Source organism: Portunus trituberculatus, chromosome 29 (genome assembly GCF_017591435.1).
Source record: "Portunus trituberculatus isolate SZX2019 chromosome 29, ASM1759143v1, whole genome shotgun sequence".
NCBI classification, from domain to species: Eukaryota; Metazoa; Arthropoda; class Malacostraca; order Decapoda; family Portunidae; genus Portunus; species Portunus trituberculatus.
In genome coordinates, this window is record NC_059283.1 from 4,319,492 (window position 1) to 4,345,084 (window position 25,593).

The 25,593-nt window shown below is 38.1% G+C and overlaps 1 protein-coding gene and 1 long non-coding RNA gene across 2 annotated transcripts; one reads left to right on the forward strand and one right to left on the reverse strand.

The window, feature by feature from the left end:
* Positions 1 to 6,976: 6,976 nt before the first annotated feature.
* LOC123510562 lies at positions 6,977 to 24,070 on the reverse strand. Its single transcript, XR_006676547.1, has 4 exons — positions 23,950 to 24,070; positions 12,065 to 12,137; positions 11,505 to 11,584; positions 6,977 to 8,237 (listed from the first exon to the last, which is right to left on the reverse strand). It is a non-coding gene; the product is annotated as an uncharacterized LOC123510562 (long non-coding RNA).
* Positions 9,667 to 22,701, forward strand: LOC123510561 (steroidogenic acute regulatory protein-like). The gene is given in 12 exon segments (XM_045265840.1): positions 9,667 to 9,796; positions 11,514 to 11,588; positions 14,725 to 14,891; positions 15,023 to 15,103; positions 15,307 to 15,384; positions 15,653 to 15,706; positions 15,827 to 15,964; positions 16,085 to 16,211; positions 16,369 to 16,427; positions 16,645 to 16,888; positions 16,891 to 17,056; positions 17,196 to 22,701. Coding segments are annotated over 11 exon segments (1,365 nt in total). The 5' UTR covers positions 9,667 to 9,796; positions 11,514 to 11,557; the 3' UTR covers positions 17,416 to 22,701.
* Positions 24,071 to 25,593: the final 1,523 nt, after the last annotated feature.

Here is a 25,593-nt window from a genome sequence, read left to right on the forward strand (position 1 = left end):
GAAGGAAACCAATAGGCTGCTTAAACAGGAGGTGCTAGACCTAAAGATAGAATGTAGCAAGAGGGAAGGGGACTACGGCGTCAGTTTTCTAGACTTGGACGGTGCCCTGCCACTTGGAGTGTATGACAGGGACGGTGTACACCTGAATAGTGAGGGGGACAGGAGGATGTGCAGAAGGTTTCTTGAATGGGTGACCACGACAGAGAGATTGTGTGAGATGAGGGAAAAGAGGCAGGAGTGTGAAAGGGAGTGACTGATGAGAGAGAAAGGGTGTCTGAGGATAGGATGTGTGAATGTGAGAAGATGGGATGTTGGAAAAATGGAAGACCTCAGCAGGGAAATGAATGTATGGAATGTAGAGGTAGTCTGTGAAACGGAAACCCAGCTAAGAGAGAGAGTAGAACTGGAGTCAGAGGGTTTTAGAATGATAGGTAAAGGTAGGAGTAAGCAGCAGAGGAAGGGGGGAGGGGTTGGAGTAATGGTAAGATTAGATGCAGGCGTGGACATAGAGGAGTTAGACGTAAGGGAGTGTGAGATGAGTGAGGATGTTATGGCAGTGAGATTAGAGTATAAGGTAGGTAGGGAAAGAGAGAAAATAATATTAATTGTGTGCTACATGACCGTTGAAAGAGCAGAAGCGAGAGCTGAGAATGAAAGAAAATATAGGATTATTGAAAGGCTGGTACAAGAGAATAAGAATGAAAGAGTAATTGTGATGGGGGACATGAATGGTCATATAAGAGTATTGGGTGAGGAAGTAAATGGTAATGGACAATTGTTATTAGATTTTGTGGAGAGGAATGAGCTTGAGATTTTGAATGTGACCATGGTAGAGGGTAGAGTGACATGGTGTGGAAAAGAAAGTGAATCTGTCATTGACTACATGGTGGTTAATGACAAAGCGAGGGAACGAGTAAAAGGCATGTGGGTGGATGAGGAGAGAAAGATTGATGTAGCGAGTGACCATAATGTTATGGTATTGGAGTAGGAGAGTGTGAAGGAGAAGGTAAAAGTGACAACACAGGGGAAGGGAAGGTGGAGAGTTAGAGAGGCAGACTGGGATAGTTTTAGAGAAGCGATAGAGAAGATGGAATGGAAGACTGATGAGAACGGGCCACAGACAAAGAGAGGAGTGGATGAGTGTAATAGGAGTCTAGTTAGGAAATTAACCATAGCCGCAGAGGAGAGTATTGGTAGGACAGAACCAAGAGGTAAAGGGAGAGAAAGGAAAGGGAAGAGGTGGTGGAACAATGAGATAGACAGGGCGAGGAAGGAAAGAAGGCAACTGAATAGGAGATGTAGGAGCCTTAGAAGGTACAGACAGAACAGTGAGATAGAGAGAATAGAGTATGATAGAGTGTGGGATGAGTATAGGAGTAAGCAGCAAGAGGTGAAGGCATTAATCAGGAGGGCCAGAGGGAATGAGGAGAGGAAAATTATTGAGGAACTTAGGAGAAAGGGTGAAGAAGGAGGTAGGGAATGGTATAAATTTTTAAGAGGAGAGGAAGGTAGTAAAGTAGACCATGTAGAAGAGTTAGTAGTGAATGGAAGGAGAATTAGGAAAAGGGAGGAAATGATTGGAGAGAAAGAAGAGTACTGGAAAACTATTGGAGGAGTAAATGAACCAGCTAGGTACTTAGGAAACATCACCCTAGATAGGAAAATAGAGGAAGGAATGAATGAAGAGATCAGTATGGAGGAGATTGAGAGGTATGTGAAGAAACTAAAGAGAGGTAAGGCTCCGGGTATCGATGGGATTCTGAATGAATTTTACAGAGAGGGTGGTCGAGGAGTGATTGAGGGGCTGCATGAGTTGTTTGGAAGGATCTGGAGGGATGAAAGAGTGCCTGCAACCTGGAATGAAAGTAGAGTGACACTTATTCATAAAGGAAGTAGTACAAGTAGGAAGGAAATTAGGAACTATAGACCAATAGGAGTGTGTGATTCAGTGTGTAAGATATTCTGTGGTGTGTTGAATGAAAGACTGAGTGAAGTGATAGAAAGAAATAGGGTATGGGTGAGGAACAGAATGGGTTTAGGAAGGATAGAAGAGGTGAGGATAACATGTATGTAGTAAATGAAGTGATAGGGAGAGCGAGAAAGGACGGTAGGAAGAAGTATTTAGCTTCTCTAGACATAGAGAAGGCCTATGATAGAGTAGATAGGAGAATGCTGTGCAAGGTATTAAAAAAAGTTGGGGAGTGAGAAGATAGTGAGAATCATTAGGAGTATGTATGAGAATACAAGAGCGGTGTTTAGTATGGGGGATCTGGTGACTGGATGGGTGAGTAATGAGAGAGGAGTGAGACAAGGCTGTGTTCTTTCCCCTTTACTATTTGGCCTATATGTGGAGGAGATGGCAGCGAGAGTGAGGCGAACAGGATTAGGAGTGAAAGTGGGGAATGATGTGCTGAGCATTCTCCTGTATGCAGATGATGTGGTGGTCCTTAGTGAGCACCATGCAGAGCTGCAAGAAATGCTGAACGCTGTGAGTGAGTATGGAAGGGATTTTGACGTTGGATTCAGCAGGGAGAAGAGTAAAGTATTAGTAGTAAATGGGGATGCATTAGACAGGAACAGGACATGGATGCTAAGTGGGGAGGAAATAGGAAGAACAAAGGAGTACAAGTATCTGGGTATTTGGGTGGATGAAAGAGGGTGTGAAAGGACCAAGCAGGAAAGAATAGCACGGACTAACCAATGGGTGGGGAGGCTAGGTAGTGTAGCACGGTGCAGGGCAAATAAGTATGAGGTAGTTAGAGGACTATGGAAGGGAGTAGCTATCCCCAGCATCATGTATGGTTTAGAAACAACAGTGTGGACTAGGAAAGACCTGAATAAGCTAGAGGTTCTGCAGAACATAACAGGCAGGATAGCATTAGGTGCCAACAGGTATGTGGCAGTGGAGGCGATCAGAGGAGATATGGGATGGAGTACATTTAGGGAAAGGTTAGCTAAGGCAGTGTTGAGGTATAGGGTTAGACTGCAGAGGATGGATGGGAGTAAATGGGAAAAAAAGGTGTACGAATGGAACGTGTATGGACAGTGGGCACAGGAGTCGTTTAATATAGAAATTTGGTTGGGTGAAATAGGAATGCTTGTTAGAAGAGCCATAGGACATGGAAGTGTAGATGCGAGTAAGAGAGAAATCAATAGGCGTGTGGAAGAGAAAGGAAAAGCAGAGTGGAGGAGGGGGATGAGTGAGAAGACAACGCTAGAATGGTATCGGAGAAAGGACCAGCCTAGGTGTGAAACTTTTTATGATGGGAGCCGCGGGGAGGAACTGCTGTTCAGAGCCAGGACCAAGTCCCTGGAGGTGAACAGCAGGGTGTATAGGTGGAAGAATGGAGGAAGCAAGGTGTGTGAGGTATGCGAGACGGGTGTGGATGAGACAGTAGAACATTTGATGCTGGAGTGTGAGGGGTATGGGTTTGCAAGAGACAGGATGTTAGGTGTAGTGACAGAAGAAATAGGAGTAGAAGCATGTAGTGAGATGAGAGAGAGAAATGCTAGGGAATGGATGGAGTACCTGCTGGGGCTGTGTGTTGAGAGACAGGTAAATGGTCGGGTGATTGAAGGTGTGGAAGATTTCTTAGAGAGTGCCTGGAGGGAACGTATGAGAATGATTGAAAGGCAGGGATCCCTCAGGGACAGGGGTGGGGATAGGGAACAGGTGTGAATGTTTTGAATGATGAAGGAGGGGGGAGGGAAGGAAAGCTTTAATGCTTCAAACTTCCTGCCCCGCTCTTCCATTTCCAGGTGTGTATGGGAGAACGCCGATCCAAAGGTTACACCGACAGCAAGTGCTGGGTGACTCCCAACTCAAGCTCAAGGGATGGAGCAGGAGCGAGGCGGCGATTAGTGGAGAAGATGCGGGACGGAGCAGGAGCGGGACGATGATTGGAGAGGGTGTGGAACGGATCACGACTGAAATTAAGGGTCTGGAAAGTGTAAGATGATAGCAGGCGCGGATCCAGAATATCTATTTGGGGGGGGCCCGCCGCCCTCAAGATAGTGAAGACCAATGGATAGTGATTAGTGATGGCGGTTTTTTGCTTAAAATTCTCAGCTCTGAGCTCTCGAACAGTCAACGTATCAGCCTCTGTCAGACAGATTAGTCATATAGCTAAATAATGTTATATATATATATATATATATATATATATATATATATATATATATATATATATATATATATATAATCGTATTTCGTGAATAATAGCCAATTTTAGCATCCTACATGACATGCTTAATACCAGTGCCCTGATTAAACCAATACTATATATTGTACTTATTAACTTGATAAATTGCTCCTCATAGCTTTGGGAACTGTGAACACCTAAATTTTGGAGCATATAGAGGTACAAGAACGGAATATTTGTGATTCAAATAAAACAGCCTACAACATGGCCTCATCAGTAGCCACACAGCCTACAATGCACAGTTGCCTGCATTATCAGTATTGCACGTTCCTATTACAGCCGAGCTCGCCTCGTTTCCCTGGCCACCCTTCGCAGCTCTTTCACTCGGCTCAGAATCGGCTGAGCCAGCCGGGTGAAAAATACACGATAATTATCATATAAGTATGCATGTCAACATTTGTAGATTGGCAGTATTAAAGCTACTTCATCATAAAGTAACTGTGCTGGTAACAATTTGTGCCACGAACATTGGTTTTCTTATTTAAAGCGATAATTAAGGAGAAAATATTATAACCTGGAGGAAACATGTATGCCTATCAGTATCAGGCATCAGTCAATCAATGGCATCTCTCTCTCTCTCTCTCTCTCTCTCTCTCTCTATATATCTATTACCTTCTGATTCCTTGATCTTTTCTTTTCTCAACTTTTCCCAGTGTTTGCCTCTGTCCTTGAAAATTCCATCTATCACCTATGGACTTTGTCTTTTACTCCTTCCTTCCTCCCATCTCTCTCGCCTTCTTTTAGCTGCAAATTACTGCTAGTGCAAATAGCACGTATTGTAGTGGTTACATAGAGACATGACCGCCAGTAATTGCAGTGATTGTAACTAATTAGTAGTCACTATAAACAAGTGTCGGTGGAGAGACGATTCCTGGCATCATCGCCATCCTCATCCACGGTCTCACGCCGCCATGCCAGTAAACACATTCCATTTATGAGTGGTATAACACATGAAGATCTGACCAAAGCTGAACTTTCAATCTGTATGCAATAACCTATTTACATGCTTCTGACATCTTCAACAACAATACACTATCAGTTAGAGGGAAGAAATACAAGAAAATGCGGAAATTCATGAGAGGGAAGCTCACCTCTGGATACAGCGTGCTACATTCCTCCTCGGTCTTCTTGTCCCCCGATCAGCTGTGCAACGTCATTTTCTATTATTTATAATAAAAGAGCATTTATTATTTTTAGGGTTAACTATTTTTTTATTCATCAATCCACTAAATTTAACTTATTGCTTGCATGTGAGGAATGAGGTCACATATTTTTCCTAGGCCTTTAAATTAGTTCTATAATAAACAATATACATTTTCGACTTCCGTAACTTAAATACTGAAAGTAAATAAAGAAAATTCTAAGTTCTCCAGAAATGCAAACGAAAGGTACAAGTTATTGTTTTGACTATCACAGAAAGTGGACATTTTAGCAGATTTTAGCAGACATTTCGTCCGATACCCTTGGCCCCTCTCCATCGTCCCTGGGTTGCTGGGAACGGCCCCATATGAGTATATACGCGTAGATTCTTAGATGAGTGCGGGGACCTGGCCTTTGGGCACGTGCCTGCTGTGCCCTGGCCCTGAAGGAGAGTGAAAAGTTGCATCAGATACAGAAAAAAAATAGTATCCGGGACTGTATCCCGTCCACCTCCACATAGCGGCCCGAGCCCGAGCCATCTCCCCCCCTTCTCCTGCATCAGCGCCTGCATTATGCATATATATACCTATACGGCCGACGACACATTCCGCTACTTTCCGCATTATAGTTGCAGCAGATTACAATAATTATTTTAAGCGATTTTGTTCTGTACCCACTATCAGCATATGGCATACAGTCGAGATTTTTAAAGGGGAGCGGAGATTTTGGGGGCCCCCTGGGCCCCAGTATCCGCGCCTGGATGATAGTGATAGTGTAGTGTGTTATGGTGTGATAGTAGTGGTGGTGTGCTTTGTTATGGGTGTGTTATGATTTGATATGGTATTGGTGGTTTGGTGTGTGATGGTGTAATGTGGTATGATGTGTGATGGTAGTGGTAATGTGGTGTGTTATGGTGTGTGATAGAAGTGGTGGTATGGTGTGTGATAATAGTGGTGGTGTGGTGTGTGATAGTATTGGTTGTGGTGTGTTATGGCGTGCGATGGTAGTAGTGGTGTGGTGTGTTATATCGTGTGTGATGATATTGGTGGTGTGGTGTGTTATTGTGTGTGATAGTAGTGGTGGTCTGATGTGCTAGCTGCGGCGTGGTATCAGATGTGATGGTAATGGTGGTGCAGTGTGGCGGTAGTGGTGATGGTCGGTGTGGTGTGATGTGTGGCGATGGTGGTGGTAGTCTGGCGTGGCGTTATGTTATATGTTATGGTATGTGATGGTAGTGATGGTGTTGTATGTTATGGGATGGCGGTGGGCGTGGTGGTGTGATCACTGTGATGTGCTACGGTGTGGTACGGTGATTGCTACTAGCTGAACTGATGGCGAAGTGTGTGTGTGTGTGTGTGTGTTCACGGTCGCTGCTTGCAGTGTGCCAGATGGTCTCGGTAAAATTTCTGGAGATTTCAAAAAAATTCTAAGTTTTCCCGATACACGTGTATATATATATATATATATATATATATATATATATATATATATATATATATATATATATATATATATATATATAGAGAGAGAGAGAGAGAGAGAGAGAGAGAGAGAGAGAGAGAGAGAGAGAGAGAGAGAGAGAGAGATTATTGATATCCACCACCCGTGATATAATCCAATAAATATATTGACGCAATACGTTAAAATACAATGAATGCAGTGCGTATTGTTTTATATTCATTAAATATATACCATATGAAATGTTTTCTACAAGGATATTGAAAACAATTGCATCTATAACTCATGAATGTATTTACATCTGTATTATCCTGATTTTACAGATGTGTATCATAATATCACAAATAAAAAGGTAGTCTTTCAAATAACACAGAAACCATAAACAGATCTAGTCATGAGAGAGCATATTATTCAATAACAGCACGTCAACTCATTCAATAGTTTTAATCAATTAATTAAAATTAAGCAGTTAATTCAATTGCACCACATTGACTGCTACGGAACAACATAGAAAGATCATCATAAATAAAGACACATTCTTTCATCTAACACAGTAACAAAGCGTAAATTAAGGTACGAGTAATTGAGGTTATATAAATATAATTTACTAGGTATTATATAGTAGTTATACCACGAGGTAGTGTACAATCTTATTGACTTCTATACACAAAGATTATCTATCCAAAATGGACATTTCAATGAACACAGTAGCAATGGATAACCACAGGCGCTGCCCGCTGGCACCACGGAGGTTCTCATACATTGCTGGGTTGGCTGGCAAGTTCTATGGGTACGAGAGAGCCTTGAATGTGGTTTCTGTGTATAAATTAGTTCATGCGGCATTATGTCATCGGGTCTTGCCGTGATATAGGAGTATATGGCTGCTAAAATTTTATTTTGGGAGGACAAACCAAAATTTGACAATTTGTCAAATTTTCTGTAGAGTTTACAATAATTTCTTAATTTCTGACAAAATGTCAAAATTTCAGAAGATATCCAAAAATTTCTGACAATCTGGCAACACTGGACGCAAATGCCTCATCCTTCCTCCGTTTCTCCTCTCGGCACTAAATTTTGATCCCTGATCATGGCCGCAGCAACATCTGCTAAGCATCAAAACGATAGTGATTAGATTATCCGATGAAAAAATCCTTTACGTGTCCTTGTGAACTTCAGAAAAGAAACATGATAAACAGATAGCTGCCACCACCGACAACAACGTAAACACGGCATGAAGTACGTACTATAGTACATTCAGACAACTACACTATTCACGTTGTGAAGTCCATTTAAGGTGGGGTTGTGGTGGTGGTCCTCACCTGGTCGTCATTTCCCCTTGGGTCCCTCACCTGGGTCGTGTCAGGTCACGCGTCTTGACCTACGCGACATAGCAACTGCAAATTTCGTCGTGTCATTTCTAGTCGGTATCACAATGTTCTGATGGGGGACATGATTATTAAACAAGCAGGATTACGCATATATGGGATACCTAAATAAAAAAATGAATAAATAGATAAAAAAAAATACATACCAAAGAGAGAGGCTTGTGGGTAGGCAGGTAGGAAGACAATTTTAATCTGATAATTGGCAGTTAAAATGGCAGTGGCGCACTCACGGGAATTCTGGAATCTGCCACACCTAGAACGAACTTAATAGGTGGAAAATAGTATAGTTAGTCTATGGCTAATATTATTATGGGGTGATGGCATCGAGTGCTCTGTGCTAATATAAGAGCGGTGCGGGGCTGCGGGCCTTCATGTGACGCACTTCCTAGGCCACATAGGAAATGGGAAATGGTAGAATATCAGTATGCGGAAACTCATTTTGTGGATTAGGGACACGCGTACACTTATCATTTATCATTTTTAAGAGAGAGAGAGAGAGATTGTGTTTTGTTCATCATAAAAACTTACTAGACTAGCTATATTTTTCCCATTAGCAATCCTATAGTAATAAATTAAATGTTAATGAAGTGTAATGCTCAATTCCTGCCGCCATGTTATCACCACCAGACACTATTAACACCTGAGGGAACAATCGTGCTCTTAACTCTTATCTACTATCAAAGCGCGCATTAATGGCGACATACATAGATGTTGGATACCAGTTCACATTTTACGCCACAACGTTGCTATGCACTCACGACCTCTGCTGCTCACGTGATACTTCCTACCATGTCTCATAGAGTATGGGGGCACCATTCTCCCAACTTAATGGTGCTGTCTAAAGGAATGCTTGCTGAAACGCTTTATTTTTACATTTGATACAATTTTTTTTTATGATTTGTCTTTCAGAGGCGTTACAAATACTCCATTTAGTGAAATACAAAATTCTGGAAGGGTTATGGATACGTATCTTATAGTAGATGAATAATTAATGTGCTTATATTTGAATCCAAGCAACGAAATCTGGAAGTAGTAACGTCACAAGTTGACGAGAATCCATTGCGTGTTGTATGTATAACTGAAACTGCAATAAAATATGTACCGTTCATATTATTGTTATCATTATCTTATCAACCATGAAAGCTGGGAACAATTACGTCAAATTCGCAAACCACAACCATACAATCTGCGAGATTTATGGAGATAACCTCAACTTACTAATTTCGTGAGTCACCTTATTTCTGCGTCTTTTACCCCATCATGCCAACATTCTAGGTAGAGTAGCCAGTTCACAATGGAAGTGTTGATAACGATGATAAAAGAATTCATATAAACTTAATCAAAACCAAATATAGACACGAATTATCCCAGTATCATCCAAGACTAAAATAAAGTACCACAAGTTTCCTAATACTACATTTGTTACAGCCTTTATTCATAAGCACGTGAAATCCGGAGACAGTGACGTCAAAGTTCGCGGGTGAGAATCCGACTCGATCCGACTGCACTGTTGATATTTTGTAAACAAACTCCACCTCCTGACCACTTCCCAAGTTCTTATCTCGGCTATTGGTCGCCCCTTACACTCCTACACCACTTGTAAAGCCATGGGTAAGGATCCTAAACATCATAAGGGGGAGAAAATGGTAATAGGAAGGGGATAAATATAAAGGGAATGTGTTAATTGGGTATTTTTTGGGTGTGGGAGGAGAACAAAGGGTGGTGATTATGACCCTCGGAGTGCCCCAGTTCTCAGATACAAAGGGGATAAATGCTCTTTTTGTTAAGGTATGCGTCTAGAAAAGCACGTGTTTGTGAGGTTAGGTTAAGGTAGGTACTGAATGTAGCTCGAGTTGTGTTTTGTTGGAAATAAGTGGCTTGTATGCACCTGTCTTGTTAGGAGGTGGTGCTTCCTGGTTTGGTGACTAGGAAGTATGGGCTGGCATAGATTTAGAGGCAAGAACCATCAATATTTATAAGCGTATAGGATTTTCTGGTTACATGGTTTGTATGTTTGTATCAAGTTATGTGTTTCTATTTCCTGGTTTTAGTAAATATTCAGGTAATAGTTTAGTAGCAAGAACATTTTCCCATAGACTTCTGGAAGTGACTTGTGTAGGGCAAACTTTCATAACTGATAATGTCAATACAATGTGACTGATATCCAAGCTTAGAAGGGCCCAGGAGCAATTTGTAGTTCCACCCAACCATGGAATCTGTGATGTGACTCATGTTCTTTTGGTGAGAAATGTAGTGAATTGATTGATAGTGTATATATAATTTTTGTTGCAAATTGTTTTTTTTTTAGTTATGACTATTTTTTCGAGTCCAACTTATGCCTACCTCTTATTCCCAGTCATCTGTGGGGACCTGTGGGAAGTCAGGGTTTTTGGGTGATGGAACATTAAATCAAATAATCGGCATTGCAAGAGAGGTTGGAAGTCAAGATCTCATAACAAAATCTCTGATAATATTTTTGATGGTGGCGGCAGCCATGGGTGTGGCGAGCATTACTTTGTTATTATTGAGCAGCATTGCCAACGATTCGCTGTCCCCCGACATTACATCTGGATCCTTCAGAGGTTACTAACCAAACCCAGCATTATAACAAATTTAATTATCGTCAAAAATCGTTCTTAGGGAAAAACTATAAATTGTTCCATAAAAAACATTACAAGGCCTTCTAAGAGGTAATATTGTTGTGTTTGGTTAGTAACTCTTCAGGGGTCCAGGGAGAGCACAGTCCATGGCTAGTAAGTTTTAATATTAGGGTTTGTTTAGTAACCCTTATGGGGATAGGGGGGGATGCAGCTCCCTGGCTAGGATAAAATGCTAGGTTTGGTTAGTTAGCCTTTGGTGGTTTCACTAAATGTAGTGCATACACCCAGAAACTTAGTCTACCATTGGTAGTGCTACTCAACAATAACAAAGCAATGCTTGCTGCCACCGCAGCCAGCTGCCACCTCCATCATCAAAGTACTTTTAGAGATTTTTTTTTGTGTGATTTTGTTGACTTTCGATCTCTTTTGCAATGCACATTACTCAATTTAATGCTCCACCACCCAAAAACTCCGACTTTCCACAGGTCCCCCAAGATTGCTGGGAACAAGAGGTAGGCATAAGTTGGAGTCGAAAAATTGTCATAACTCAAAAAATATTCATTTGCAATGGAAATAATATACACCATCAATCCATTCACTATATTTCTCACCAGAAGAACATAAGCCACATCACAGATTCCATGGTCGAGTGATACTGAAAATTGACCGGGACCAGATGGCATTCTTTCCCATAAAAACAAACTCTAAGAACACCTAACCTTTTGCAGACTTCTAGGTGGCAGCACAGCAGTCCTCACACAACACCACTGCCATGTCACTAGCCGGCCACCGCTCTCCTCTGGGTAAATCATACATGATTTTAAAACTGATACTATTTAATTTGCCAAAGTAAAATGTATGGATCTTTCTATTGTTGACCATTTTACAAGGATAAAATCTATACTACTATTTGACATAATGGCAAATACAGTGGTACTTTGACTTATGAGTGTAATTTGTTCCATTACGGAACTTGTATCTCAAACAACTAAACTAAACAACTGCATAAAAAGCACAACACAAGAAATGCTTCCATGGCAAGGGGTGGAGAAACAAAAAAAATGTGTATAGCTACTGAAAATATTGTACCCAGTATGCCTGACATTTATGTACAGACTAGTGGCGGTGTACCTGGAGCTAGCTGGCAACTCAAATTTTAGCTCGCAAGTCAAAGCAAAAAATTGACGGAACAATGGCTTGTATCTCGGATTTCTCATAAGTCAAGGCTCTCGTAACTCAAGATTCCACTGTACTAGAAAATACACAAATTTTACTTAACTAGTTGTGTTTAATGCTCCTGATAACCAGTTTTTGCAGCTGTGTGATGTCCAGGGATGTTTTAGTGGATGATCCTGTGAAAAAAATAAAGTTATTAACAAGTTGCAGAACTCAAGATACTGTTACATTATCACTTCTAAGACTTCAAAACCTACACTACACTAGAGATGTACCGATACCAAAATTTTGGCCGATTCCAATACCACCTAATTGGGCCAATACCGATACTACTACCGATACCGATACTACTACTTTTAGTGATTACTCCACTGAACACCAGGATGAGTTGGTGGACGGTGAGCGTTATCAGATGGGAGGCTTTGTTTTGGGGGATGCTGTAAGTCCTGAGAATGTTTGTGAAATAGGAGCAATTCTAGAAGCTTTTTGAAGCCATTTGCAAAGGTAAATTACTCAGTAACTGGAATGAATATCTTCTCAGTCTTCTGATTCTTGTCAGTTATTTTAAATTCTTACTTCTTACTCCTTTAGCGACCATTTGGTCTTGTGGATTTTCATTATTAATTTTATTGATGATATTCTGGCGATCAAAAATATTTTTAAAATTATTAAAATTGTAAAACAGACAAAATATTAGCAAAAGAAACTCGTTTTGTTGTGTATCTTTCTCTTTAATTAAATCTGACATCCTTTGATATTAATTCATTACACATTAATAGACCAATTCAGAAAAATGAGCTTTCACCTAATCTTTTCAATTAAATAGAAAAAAGTTTAGTTTATTCTAAATTTCTAGTGTATTGCTATGATCTTAAATAATTAATATGCAACAAATTATACACAATGCACATGATTACAAAACAGAATCGTTACTTTCTTAGTTATGAAATTTTTACATTTTTAGGTTAACACAAGTAACTAAAAAATTAAACTTGCATTAAAATTAATATACATACATAATTTGAGCTTCCACCTATTCCAGTATGATATCTTGGAAAAGGATAGCACTAGCACTGTTAATTATAAATCAAATAAGAATATGCTGTTATTTACAATAATGCAAAATGCCTAACTATATATATATATATATATATATATATATATATATATATATATATATATATATATATATATATATATATATATATATATATATATATATATATATATATATATATATATATATATATATATATATATATATATATATATATATATATATATATATATATATATATATATATATATATATATATATATATATATATATATATATATATATATATATATATATATATATATATATATATATATATATATATATATATATATATATATATATATATATATATATATATATATATATATATATATATATATATATATATATATATATATATATATATATATATATATATATATATATATATATATATATATATATATATATATATATATATATATATATATATATATATATATATATATATATATATATATATATATATATATATATATATATATATATATATATATATATATATATATATATATATATATATATATATATATATATATATATATATATATATATATATATATATATATATATATATATATATATATATATATATATATATATATATATATATATATATATATATATATATATATATATATATATATATATATATATATATATATATATATATATATATATATATATATATATATATATATATATATATATATATATATATATATATATATATATATATATATATATATATATATATATATATATATATATATATATATATATATATATATATATAGCAGATGCCTTACAGAAAATTGAATTTCCCTTCAAACTCATAAATCTTCAACCTTATCCACATTTTATATCAGTTGATAGTTTTTATGTTCCTCTCTATGATTGTTTGCAAAAAATTTACTTGGTATCATATATATATATATATATATATATATATATATATATATATATATATATATATATATATATATATATATATATATATATATATATATATATATCCAAATCATTTTGTTGGATTCTCAATATCTGAAGTTTGACATTCTTAGATTTTAGTTAAAAAACATAAGCTTTTCACCTGTGTGAACTTTTTTTGTGTGTGGGTGGAATAGCAGCGTCTGACTGAGAGACAGTGAGAATGCGTGGTGACTCATGACCGACCGTGTGACAGGATGCCGGAGTTCAGCCTATACGCGTTTCATACACGTCCAATTTAGAGGTTGTGGCTTATTACCACAGAAAACAGTATTCTATGACATACGGTAATCACCACAGAAACTTAATACGCTGTATTATATTAATTTGGTATCATCAATATCTTATATCAAATGTATCACTAAGTAGTAAATTCCTTTTAGGTATCGGAAGTATCGACATAAAATAAGCCGATACCGATACCCAAAAAATGGGCCGATACCGCCGATTCCCATACCGATGCATCGGTACATCTCTACACTACACGCTGTACTTTGTTATTAAATTAGTCTGACAAATTGTCTCAGATATTAATGTTCTTAATGGTAATTTTCACTCTAATAAAGTGAACATTTTCTCTGAGGATTTAAGATCTCCAAGCTATCCTCCTTTTGCATCTTATCTCAAGCCCATTTTTCTTTTTCATCTTTAATAATGAATTTCACTCTTTGCAGTAGGAGGGCCTGGCAGTTTGAATACAGTGTCTGCAGACATATGGATAGCAAACCAGCTCCCAGGAATGCAGATAAATGGTCGCATGTCAGCAGTGCGCCGTTTCTTTTGTCTGTTTGTGACCTTTGACTTTCTCTTCACGGGCCTGTTTTGGGCCATCTGTGTGCTGGTGAGTTGTGACACAACCCACACCTCTCCTGGAGGCTGCTGTGGTTATTTGAGACCCATGAAACATTTGTGCATTACTCAAATTAATCATGCTTGGAAATATTTTTATGTAAATTGTAATTTTTCTCACAGATTAAAGAAGGAGGAAAGTATAGTGCGTTAGTTGAGGAGATAATTCACTACAACAAACGTTCCTCTATATTTGACATTGTGGTAAGTCAGTTGTTGTATCTGTTTCAGTTAAAGGTGATAACAGAACCCTCTGAGCTTGGTAGCCAAGACCATATAGCTCTACACGAACTAAGAGAGTTGTGTCAACTTTGATGAAAATATGTTTGTATATATGAAGACAATTCTGTACTAAGCTGAGCTTTAGACTATTGACATTCCTGTATTGATGGTGGTGTTTGATGCAGATGGTTGCTGCCGTGCGGTTCACACTCCTGCTGCTTCTGTATGCTTTACTGCACATCAACCACTGGTGGATGGTGGCAGTAAGTCCTGCAGCAGATGCCTTACAGAAAATTGAATTTCCCTTCAAACTCATAAATCTTCAACCTTATCCACATTTTATATCAGTTGATAGTTTTTATGTTCCTCTCTGATTGTTTACAAAAAATTTACTTGGTATCATATATTTCTTTTGATATTAATTAATTTGATCTGTAATTACTCCTGTAAACATCAATTTCATTTTAGGTAAAAATAAATTGTATAATTTGTCAAATACTGATAATATCAAAGAAATATTCACAATTTCAGATCACTACAGCAGGAAGCTGTGCATTTTTCATATCCAAGAGCTTAATGTATGAGGTGAGTAATTTGTGAAGAGATTTGCAATGAGACTAAGAAAATTTAAGTAAAATTATGAAACTTTGTGTGTTAAGACTTAATAGGAATGTTCCTATATGAGTGTTATCTTTTCTTTCACAGTGGCAAGGGAAAGATGCATCCAGCTATCCGTTTGAGGTGACGCTGCTGCTGCTCTCCTTCCTCATATCATGGATAGAAGCTTGGTTTGTGGACTTCAGAGTCTTGCCTCAAGAAAACAGAGCCAAGAGTGTGCTTGAGCTCAAGGTAAGATGGTGGGAGAAGCAATACATTTGCATACTGCAGAGAGTAGAGCTTTTTTCCCAAGGAATATTTTTTACTTGCCTTCCTTTATCCTTCATTAATAGGAATTCTTTTCCAGCGGCCAGTAATTGTGACCACCAGGAGACTGACCCACTACTGCCTGGGCTGGAGCGGGTGCGGGACTATCTCAGCGCCTACTCCGAGACAGTGGGCGACTTCTACTCGCCCATGGAATCTCCTCTCGGTAAATAAACGTTAATGTCTTCAGCTTTTGTATAATATTATCGACCTTATCTATGTATCCTCTCATGCTTGTTCCAGAAATATTTGTACAATGCCCATGGTAAGATATTTCAGCCTTTCTACTGTATTTTAGCTTATGGAATCTTTCTTTATTGCAGCTTCTGATGATGATGAGGACTATGGGGGACACATAGTCAATAGAAGGTTGACTTCTCAAGTAAGATTGATTTAACTTCAGATCAATATTTACAGAAGCTGTCATGAACACGTGATGTTTTTATCACATGTTTTTCTTTCTTTTTTTATTATAGTCAGTCAAATATGTATACTTAACAGTCATCTTTGAATATAATGGAAAATTACAAACTGAACGAAAACTGCAGGCATGAGCAATGTGAAATTTACTCATAAACTGATACATGACGTTCCCTCAGGAGAGAGAGTTTCAAACGAGAGGAGCCGAGGCATTTCAGAAAGCCTGGGAGACCATCCAATCACAGGGCTGGAAGCTGGAGAAGGAGAGCTCCCATGGAGACACCATCTACACCAAGGTGGGCCCAAGAGGAAACAAAATATACAAGCTTACAGTAATATTACTCCAGCAAGATTTGTTTAGTTTTTTTTCACTCTATGCTGTATATAATCTCTGTATAAATTGCTGTTATGTTTTGTTAAATGTTATTGTATTCATGTGGTGCACCAGCAGGCAGCGGAGGGGCCGGGCGGCGTGGTTACGGCGAGGGACTTTGTTAATGTCCGCCACTGGAAGAAGATTGGCAACTCAATGGTGTGTGCGAACATTTCAGTGGTTCACAAAGACGAGCCACCACAGAAGAGCATCGTCAGGTTTGTTATTAGAGATGTTGCAGAGAAAATAGCCCTTGCTGCTGAAATAGTCTTATCATTTTCTTTTCCCTCTTTCTTTCCATTTATTCTTGGCTTCTTCAGTATGAAATCCAAAATAACAAGTTTTATGTGATTCCAGAGGGGAAAATGGCCCATGCTGCTGGGTGTTTCAGCCTGCTGAGGATGCACCCAGAAAATGCTTCTTCCAGTGGCTGCTCGACACAGATCTGAAGGGCTGGATCCCCCAGTACGTGCTGGAACAAGCCTTCACCTATGCCATGACAGATTTCATGAGTTACCTGAGGAACTACGTACCAACTCTCAAGACACAGACCTCTCAGAGGAGAGGACACAGATAACTTTTATCTCATCATTTCAAGTTGGTAAAGACATGAACCATATTTGATTATACAAGATACAAAAGCAATAGTACAGCCTGGCTCTTAATATTTAACTTCCATTGTATGTATGTTGTCATTATGCTGTTTTAATTTACCTTTCATCTGCATAGAACAAGTCTTGTTCCATTTTGTCTTGAACCACGGCTAAATCTTCATCTTGTTAGTGTGTAGAGTGACAGCAGATTTCATGTCCTCCCAGGAGCTCATTGAATTTAATCACTCTTATCCCTGATATATCCATGCTGCTTATTTTTATATACACAATCTTTCATGTTATTCTTTTGTTCATAATTGTTCTTCTAAACATTTGATAAGTGTCTCCATTTAATAGCTTTCAGAGTATTAGTATGTATTAAACTTGCATTGTGCGTTTAATGCCTGGGAACAAGTGCTTTGCAGAAACCAGATGATTATCAAATTATACTCTCCTTTCACTCAAAAAAGTGAAGGAAATCAACAGTTTTTTCCTAAGTAATCAGTTGTAAGGGCCAGGTAAAAACATTTTGTTCCTGAAAATTGATGGTGAAATGGAAGAATCTAGATTCTAAAATACTAGAAAACAGATAAAAAGATATTATTTGAGCATCCTCCTCACTCACATTTCCTAACATTTGTAAGCCAATTGAAAGAGAAGCGATATCCTTCAAGATATCAGTTTACCTAGTGAAAAAAGTTTAAAATTTTTTTCATAATGATTTGTAATTCTCATTATCCTCAGAGATCTTAATTAATCATATACATTTTCTGTTTCACATTGGACTCATCTCACTCATTATTCTCATGGATCCATTCCAATGTTGTTTCTTTTCATACTCATTTAGCTTATTTGTTAAAGCATTAATGTTTTTTGTGTTATCGTCAATATTATAATCAAAGGTATTAAATAGTGATATTGAATTTAAATGTTTCGTATCAAATAGTCTTAGAATTATTCAATCTTTCTTTTAAAATTCAACTGATTTTAAGATACATATCACCCAGCTACAATTTTTGTGGTGTTGTGTGGTGTATATTGTTTGTAGTCTTTTTTTATATAAAATGTATATAGAAAACACACACAGGTGGGAAGGATTGTTGGCCATTTACTCTTGTGATGACTGTGAGGTCAGAGCTCCCTAACCTACCCGTACCTACTCTAGCTACGGCCAGTATTACACAGGAGCATTTCTGGTCTTCCTGCACACTGCTTTCCTTTGATTGTGACTTGGCAAAGGAATCTTTATCATAGGCAATCATTTGATGACAAATTTATCACTAAATTGGTTCTTTGCAAATTTCTGAAGAATAATTTGTTAGAGTCTAAAGTTTTTCTGACAAATTTCACATTGAAAGAACGTAGTAGGAAGGAGCAGCAGCTTATAAAGGAAAGGCTTCCAGTGTAACAATGATTTAAGTGGACAGTCTTCATTGTGAAAGGAGACTAGCTAAGTGTCTCCACCTGGCCAGGGAAGGGAATCCAACCCTGGATCTCTTGGCTGTGAAATGAGTGTGCTAACTAAAATGCCACCACACCGCCTGCAACTGTAAATAACTTGTCATTTAAAGTAATCATATTGCAATGTATTATTTCTAGAAAAGCAAGTGACTACAAAACTTGTCTCCCTTGAATCCATAAGCTTAAACTTCTGTACATATTCCATGATCCTTCCCATTTCCTAATTTTCTTGCATGTCTGTGATATGAATATTATTGCCTTACTGTAATACTAAGATGCAACCTTTCTAGAAGCTGTTTCTATTCGCCATTCATTTTTATCACATTTAAACCTTTATGGGACAGGTGACATTCTGTGTATATACGAATGTCCAACCTCAGGTGGGCTTGCTCGTTAGGGATTTACCATTGCACCTTTCTCATTTTCATCTTGTTAGTCTAATGTGTTGCCCCAGATACTACTTTCAAATCTTCAAGTGATTCCTGAATGCCAGTTTGACTTCTTTTCTCAGTGATTTCATGATTCAATCCTTTTTCAAACCGTAAACAGGAATTACCTATCACTTGCACGCATCTGTCAGTATGTCTTGTGCATCCCACAGATATTCATGTTTTGTATATATGTAATGATTACATGTCATTGTTTTATAATGGCTCTCTAACAAAGACAGACAAAGACCCTCATGAAAAACTAATGTATTAAGTACTTCTGTAGTTTAACAGACAGCAAGCAAGCTGCTGCTACATATCCTTGTCCACCCATTGAACACTCCGCCCGCCCATCACTGTCTGCCAAACTTACTGTAGCACTCGGTGATCCCTCCTGTGTGTTTCTATCCCCTCTAGGCTAATTTCTCCCCTCATAATCTATGTAGACAGATATAAAACTGGCTGATAATCTAGGTTGTGATGCTTGTAGAATTAAAGGTAGTGTACTTCTTGACATTCACACAATAGTTACAAACAACTGAAGATGCTGTAGTCCAGAATGTTGCAATAATAGTGATGTGTAAAAAGCACCACAGTTACCTTTTAACTTTGTGGTGTATAGTGAAAGCTATCAGAACTTTTACAGAACCAAAGCAGTGGAAATGCATATTCTTGGGGGACAACACCAGTTAGATTTAACTGAAGGTCTTGATGGTAGTGTAATTCATTGTTGCACCTTGAGAATGCAATGAAAATGTATACTGTTGGGGACGGCACCAGTTACATTACTAGTTGTGGTGTATTTCATTGACAGCTTGACAATAAGACTTATTCCTCGGACTATGCATATTTTTAAGTACTGTTATTGAGAAATTTTGTTGCCGTCAGAGAAAGATTGTCTAGTTTCTTAGCTGTACTTGTAGATGAAATTATTAACTCATTTCCTACTCATTATTTTGTCAATGAGAGCCATAACAAGCCATAATTCAGTAGTTACTCATTAGATTTTATTCAGCAATTATACATATGTTGTGCTCATGATATATTAAGAGCAAGTTATCCTTCATTTAGTATTAATAGTGCACTGGATTTAGTATTTTAAGAAAGAATATAATCACTAAAAGTTAGAGGGATTTGCTATAATAGAAACTTTACTGTAGCATATATTATGTGAATCAGTAAAACTTGATTCACTGGAAATATTACAATCAAGAGCATAAAAGCTTGAAACTCTAAAACTATTATATCACAAAATTGTTGGTTTTAGCCCTAAGTTTAACACACACACACACACACACACACACACACACACACACACACACACACACACACACTCTTAGGTTGTATTGTTCTCCTGAGGAACATGTGATATGCTACTCAAGTTTCGGGCTTTGATTTAAGAAAGACAGGTCGTGAATGGCTTGTGGCATCTCATTGCTATGTTATTTCTCTTGGAATTTCTGTGGTTCCTCTTGCTGATATTTTTAGGTATTTTAATCAATTTTAAGAATAAGTTACATAAATAGACGTGATACTTGACTCTTGGCTTTGTGGCAGGTTGTATGATGTGTCAAAATTTGGAAGACACTCCTCTTAAATGTATCACTATTATTATTATTATTATTATTATTATTATTATCATTATTATTTTTATTATTGTAAAAACATAATGACAACTTGTGGAAGGATGGTGAAGCGATACACGGGCTGTGGATGAGTACTTTATTCCTGACTAGTTTCGCTGTTATAGCATCATTTCTCTGAAGAAGCTATAACAGCGAAACTATATAGTCAGGAATAAAGTACTCATCCACAGCCCATGTATCCCTTCACCATTCTTCCACAACATTATTATTATTATTATTTTTTTTTATTTATTATTATTTTACATCCACATTGGTTCACCTCTCACAAACAAGAAACTGGAGCTTAAAGTTTACTGTCAGAGCTTTTCAAAGTAATAATTTCACAATTCATTTTTTATTTATTTATTTTTTTTATCAATAACTATTGAAGTAAGCAATTAGTGGTATCATATCTGTTTAAGCTCAAGGAATGCTTATGTTTAACTACAATGTAGGTAAGAAAGGAGTGAAGGTTGTATGATATTTGATGAAATACATTGTGTTTGAATGTTACAATTCCCAGGAGAGGCCATTGTTAGTATAATGGTTGTGCATTGCAAGTCAGTTATATGCTCCTGAGTGGTGTGTGACTAGTACAATGTGGTCCATTATGCTGAACCATCTTCCATGTGACCAACAACTGTTTTGAAAGTGTGACCTCTTCCTGTTTTGTAAGAATGGTTTTTACTTTGATGTTTGAGGTTGCAGTGTATGGAGAGTGTAAAGCTGTCATTCACAACACATTCCAAGCCTGAATGGTGAAACTGTCACTTGATAGCTCACAAGTTGTACTTTACAGTGAGGGATCTCCATTTCACCCCAAAAGAAAGCCATGTGATTGGTGTAAACGCCAGACAAAATCATTGATGATAAACACACATTATCATGTGCTGACCAAAAGCAATCCAGTTTGATGAGATCTTACACTATGAATATGAATAATAAAGTCATTAAAGTGGTAATATAATACAATTCCATATTTTTTATTATTTTGTCTAATTCAATTCAATCCAAAGTAAGAAACTTGCTGTACTCATTTACAGAGCTACACTTTGCCTAAGGTTGTATTTTCAATGTCTTTTCAATATTCAATTATTCATGCCTATACTATTGTGCTACATCTGTTACTGAACCTTTCAGACACTGACTGTTGTATAAAACATTTCCAATGTAAATAACATTTATGTAATGACTGAATGATGAACAAGTGTATATTCTTTTCTACAAAAGCTTTAGTTCTCTGGGCATCATTTTATGTGCATATGTTAACAATCATCCTGTAGTGTGCTGTGCATTACCTTTGTTTTGTTTGATGTTTTACTGGTGGTTGGATATAGTGATGCCACAACCTGCTGTGTGGAGTCAGCTGAGAGATGTTGAGCTGTGATCAGTAGCCGATTGATCTGCCACACTCACACACTACATTCAGCATTTTTCTTCAGTCTTAGTCCTCATATCTGTTATAATCTATCAGTGTGCAGATTCCGTGTGAAGACTGTCATTTCTTGAGGAGACTTAAGAATGAGAGGAAATGAAGTATGGTAGACGTGAATTGTCCAACAGATCAATCAATTTCTGCAGATGACTGTCTGTGCCACCCTCAAATTAAGGTATTTTTCATATTTACTGCAATGTACTATTTGACTGACGATACCAAAGTATTGCTGGGTGAGTGGTAAGGAGTTTGACCAGATCTGTGGTGGTGGAATACCTCAGCCTTCATGTACATACCTTTGTTATTAAAAGAAGAAAGTGATGACTTGCCCCTTACTTTCATTATTTCCTGTATTTACAGATGAATGAGAAAGGATGAAAAGTAGTACATGTATATGCACAGCCATTGAATTTTGTAGGTTCAATGATTTAAATCTGTGTATATAATGAAACATTAATTTCATAGTGCATAATTATATCAAAGAATCTTGTACCTAACCTCTCTTCCCTAACATTCCTCGTTTCAAATAAACCACAAACATTAAGCCTTGACAATTCTCTAACTTCATTTCAGTTCATGGTCAGCACCCACTTCTCACAGAAAAATTAGTGAATTGATTATGATGAAATTTTGTAGGAGTTCCCCCTTGATCCAGGTAATGCTGGGTAATTATGCTAGTTTGTAATAATCACTCCAGCAATTATTTACAGGTCCATTGTACTATTGTTTTTAATGTGAGATGAACATTTCCCTCTGATACAACAGAGTGCAGGTGTGATGGGTAATCCTCCCATTTGCACTCTTAAACATTGATGGAGTGTATTCCCTCCTCATAACACTGAGGAATGTAGCTACATTTTCCTACAAGTTAGTGAGTCTGTACTGCAGCCACTGAAGTATTAGTATGGTTAAGGAGCCTCGTGATGGGCTGAGTGGTCACTTGAGATGTTATAAGACAGATTCTGTTATGGAAATATTACCCTATCATGGATGCAAGTGTGCACATCATTCAACATGTGTTTCAAGCATCATTTCTTCTGTGTGGACAAGCTTAGTGCATTACAATTTTTTGTTATATAATTGTTTTGTATTTATTTAAGTTTTTAAACAAAAAACTTAGTATTTTCAATAAAGATATACATAAAATCACACTGATTTACCCTCAAATGATAAATTAGTCAATCTCCTAAATAAAAAGAATCCCAAAAAATTCATGGTAAAAATCATATTTTTAACTGCCCTGGGAGTATTTTCATGGAGTGTCTGGATACTTGCCAGATTCCCAACATGACAGGAACAACCCTTCCAACACAAAGCCGTCACTAATCACCACAACCCTGCACACCAAACATTGAGGCACGAAGTGTTGCATGGTACCTTGGATCCCTAATTATCAGCGCTGCAGAGGGTTGATAGGGTAATAATACTGGCAACCCAGATATGTGACTGGGTGCTCAGGACAAAGAGTTGGTGAACCTTACAAGTTTACACACCTCATTCCAATCAGCAGCAACTGCAGATTCTAATTATTCCCAACATTACAAAGTAACGCGTCCCAGCATTACGTACCGTGTGTGGAATTGATGTTCACAGAAGGATTCCAGCGATATAAGCAGATTAGTGTAGCAGCACACACCAGCTAACCTCCCTACTGCCATGCCGCCTTCCGGCCTCCACTGGAACTCCTGTTCTCCAGCAGGGGGCAGGGCGGTCCGAATCATGAACCTTGCTTCGAGACTTTGCTTCGAATACATTTTCTCTCTTTTGCGTGTGTGTGTGTGTGTGTGTGTGTGTATATATATATATATATATATATATATATATATATATATATATATATATATATATATATATATATATATATATATATATAGAGAGAGAGAGAGAGAGAGAGAGAGAGAGAGAGAGAGAGAGAGAGAGAGAGAGAGAGTGGGGTGGGGGTGAAATGCCCTCCTAATTACTGTGAACCACCGACTGAAGTAGGCGGATCGGGAGGCAGTGTTACATTTGAGCGGCATGTTGCAGGCGTGGATGTGTCGCCCTGGTAGAGAGGGAGGCTAGGACACAAGGGAAGGATACAGTACATTCTGTAGTAGTCCTGGCAGAAGGTTTTATTTTAATTGAAAGATTGTACATTTGTACAACACATGATAAAAATGTGTTACTTTCTACTTACAACAAAATTACATTGTATATTTACAACCTGTGTACATTCCATGACAGAATTGGTCAACAGACAGAGCGTAACAACGGAACAAGAAGAGGGGGCGGCACCCCTAGAGGCAGACAGTGAGCGTTCTCCACTGGCTGCCTCGGCTGCTGGACACGAGGTAAAGTAATATGGTCTGAGAAAAATATGTCGTCATATGTCCGCAGTAACATGAGGCTTCGACGAAGACGGTCCCTAGTCTACCAAGAGGTAAGCGGCGGCGGGCGACTGCGGCCCGGCGGGGCGGCGCCAGGCGCGGGTCGTGCCACCCCACTGGGGCGCCGCTGCCCGTCGCTGAGGTGTAAAGTAAGGATAACATGTTACAGAAAGCGTCCATGGAGGCTAAAATGTCTTTATGTAGTGTATATAATCTCTATCTATAATACATCTTTGGCATGACATCGCCATGACCCGCGCTGGGGGAGCCGCCTCCCGCCAGCCGCCACTCTCAAGCACTCATTTAGCAACATTCGCGGTACATTTTTTCCGAAATATAGAACATTCTTCCTATATCTTAACAACATATTAATAAAACTCATAAAAATCATGCTTTGTAACAATATAATGGCAACATGATGGTCAGGCTGTAGTACACCGCCGTGGGTCGCTGGCGCGGCGCCTCGCTACTACTCGCGGGCCATACAGGTCGCCGCCGGCGGTGTCAAGGCCACGCAGCGGAACCCCGCCGCTTGATGGTTCAGTAGTCGTATAGCATATTAGTATGAATATTTTGATTACAGCAAATAATATGAGCTGATCCTCGAGTCGGTTCAGTGTCACCCAATTAGCTCAAAATACACCCTATTTCCAGGGTTACTACTCTCACTGACTTTTAGGATACGTCGGCGTGGCGGCTCGGAGGTCGTGGGTGGCGACGTCTTATCTGACGCGGCGCGCGGCTCAGAGCACCACGGCCACCAGCACCAATGCCAAAGCCTTACTCCTTTGATTGGTTACAGACATCACATGGTTAATATTAACACTTTTCTTAAAGCCTTGAAACA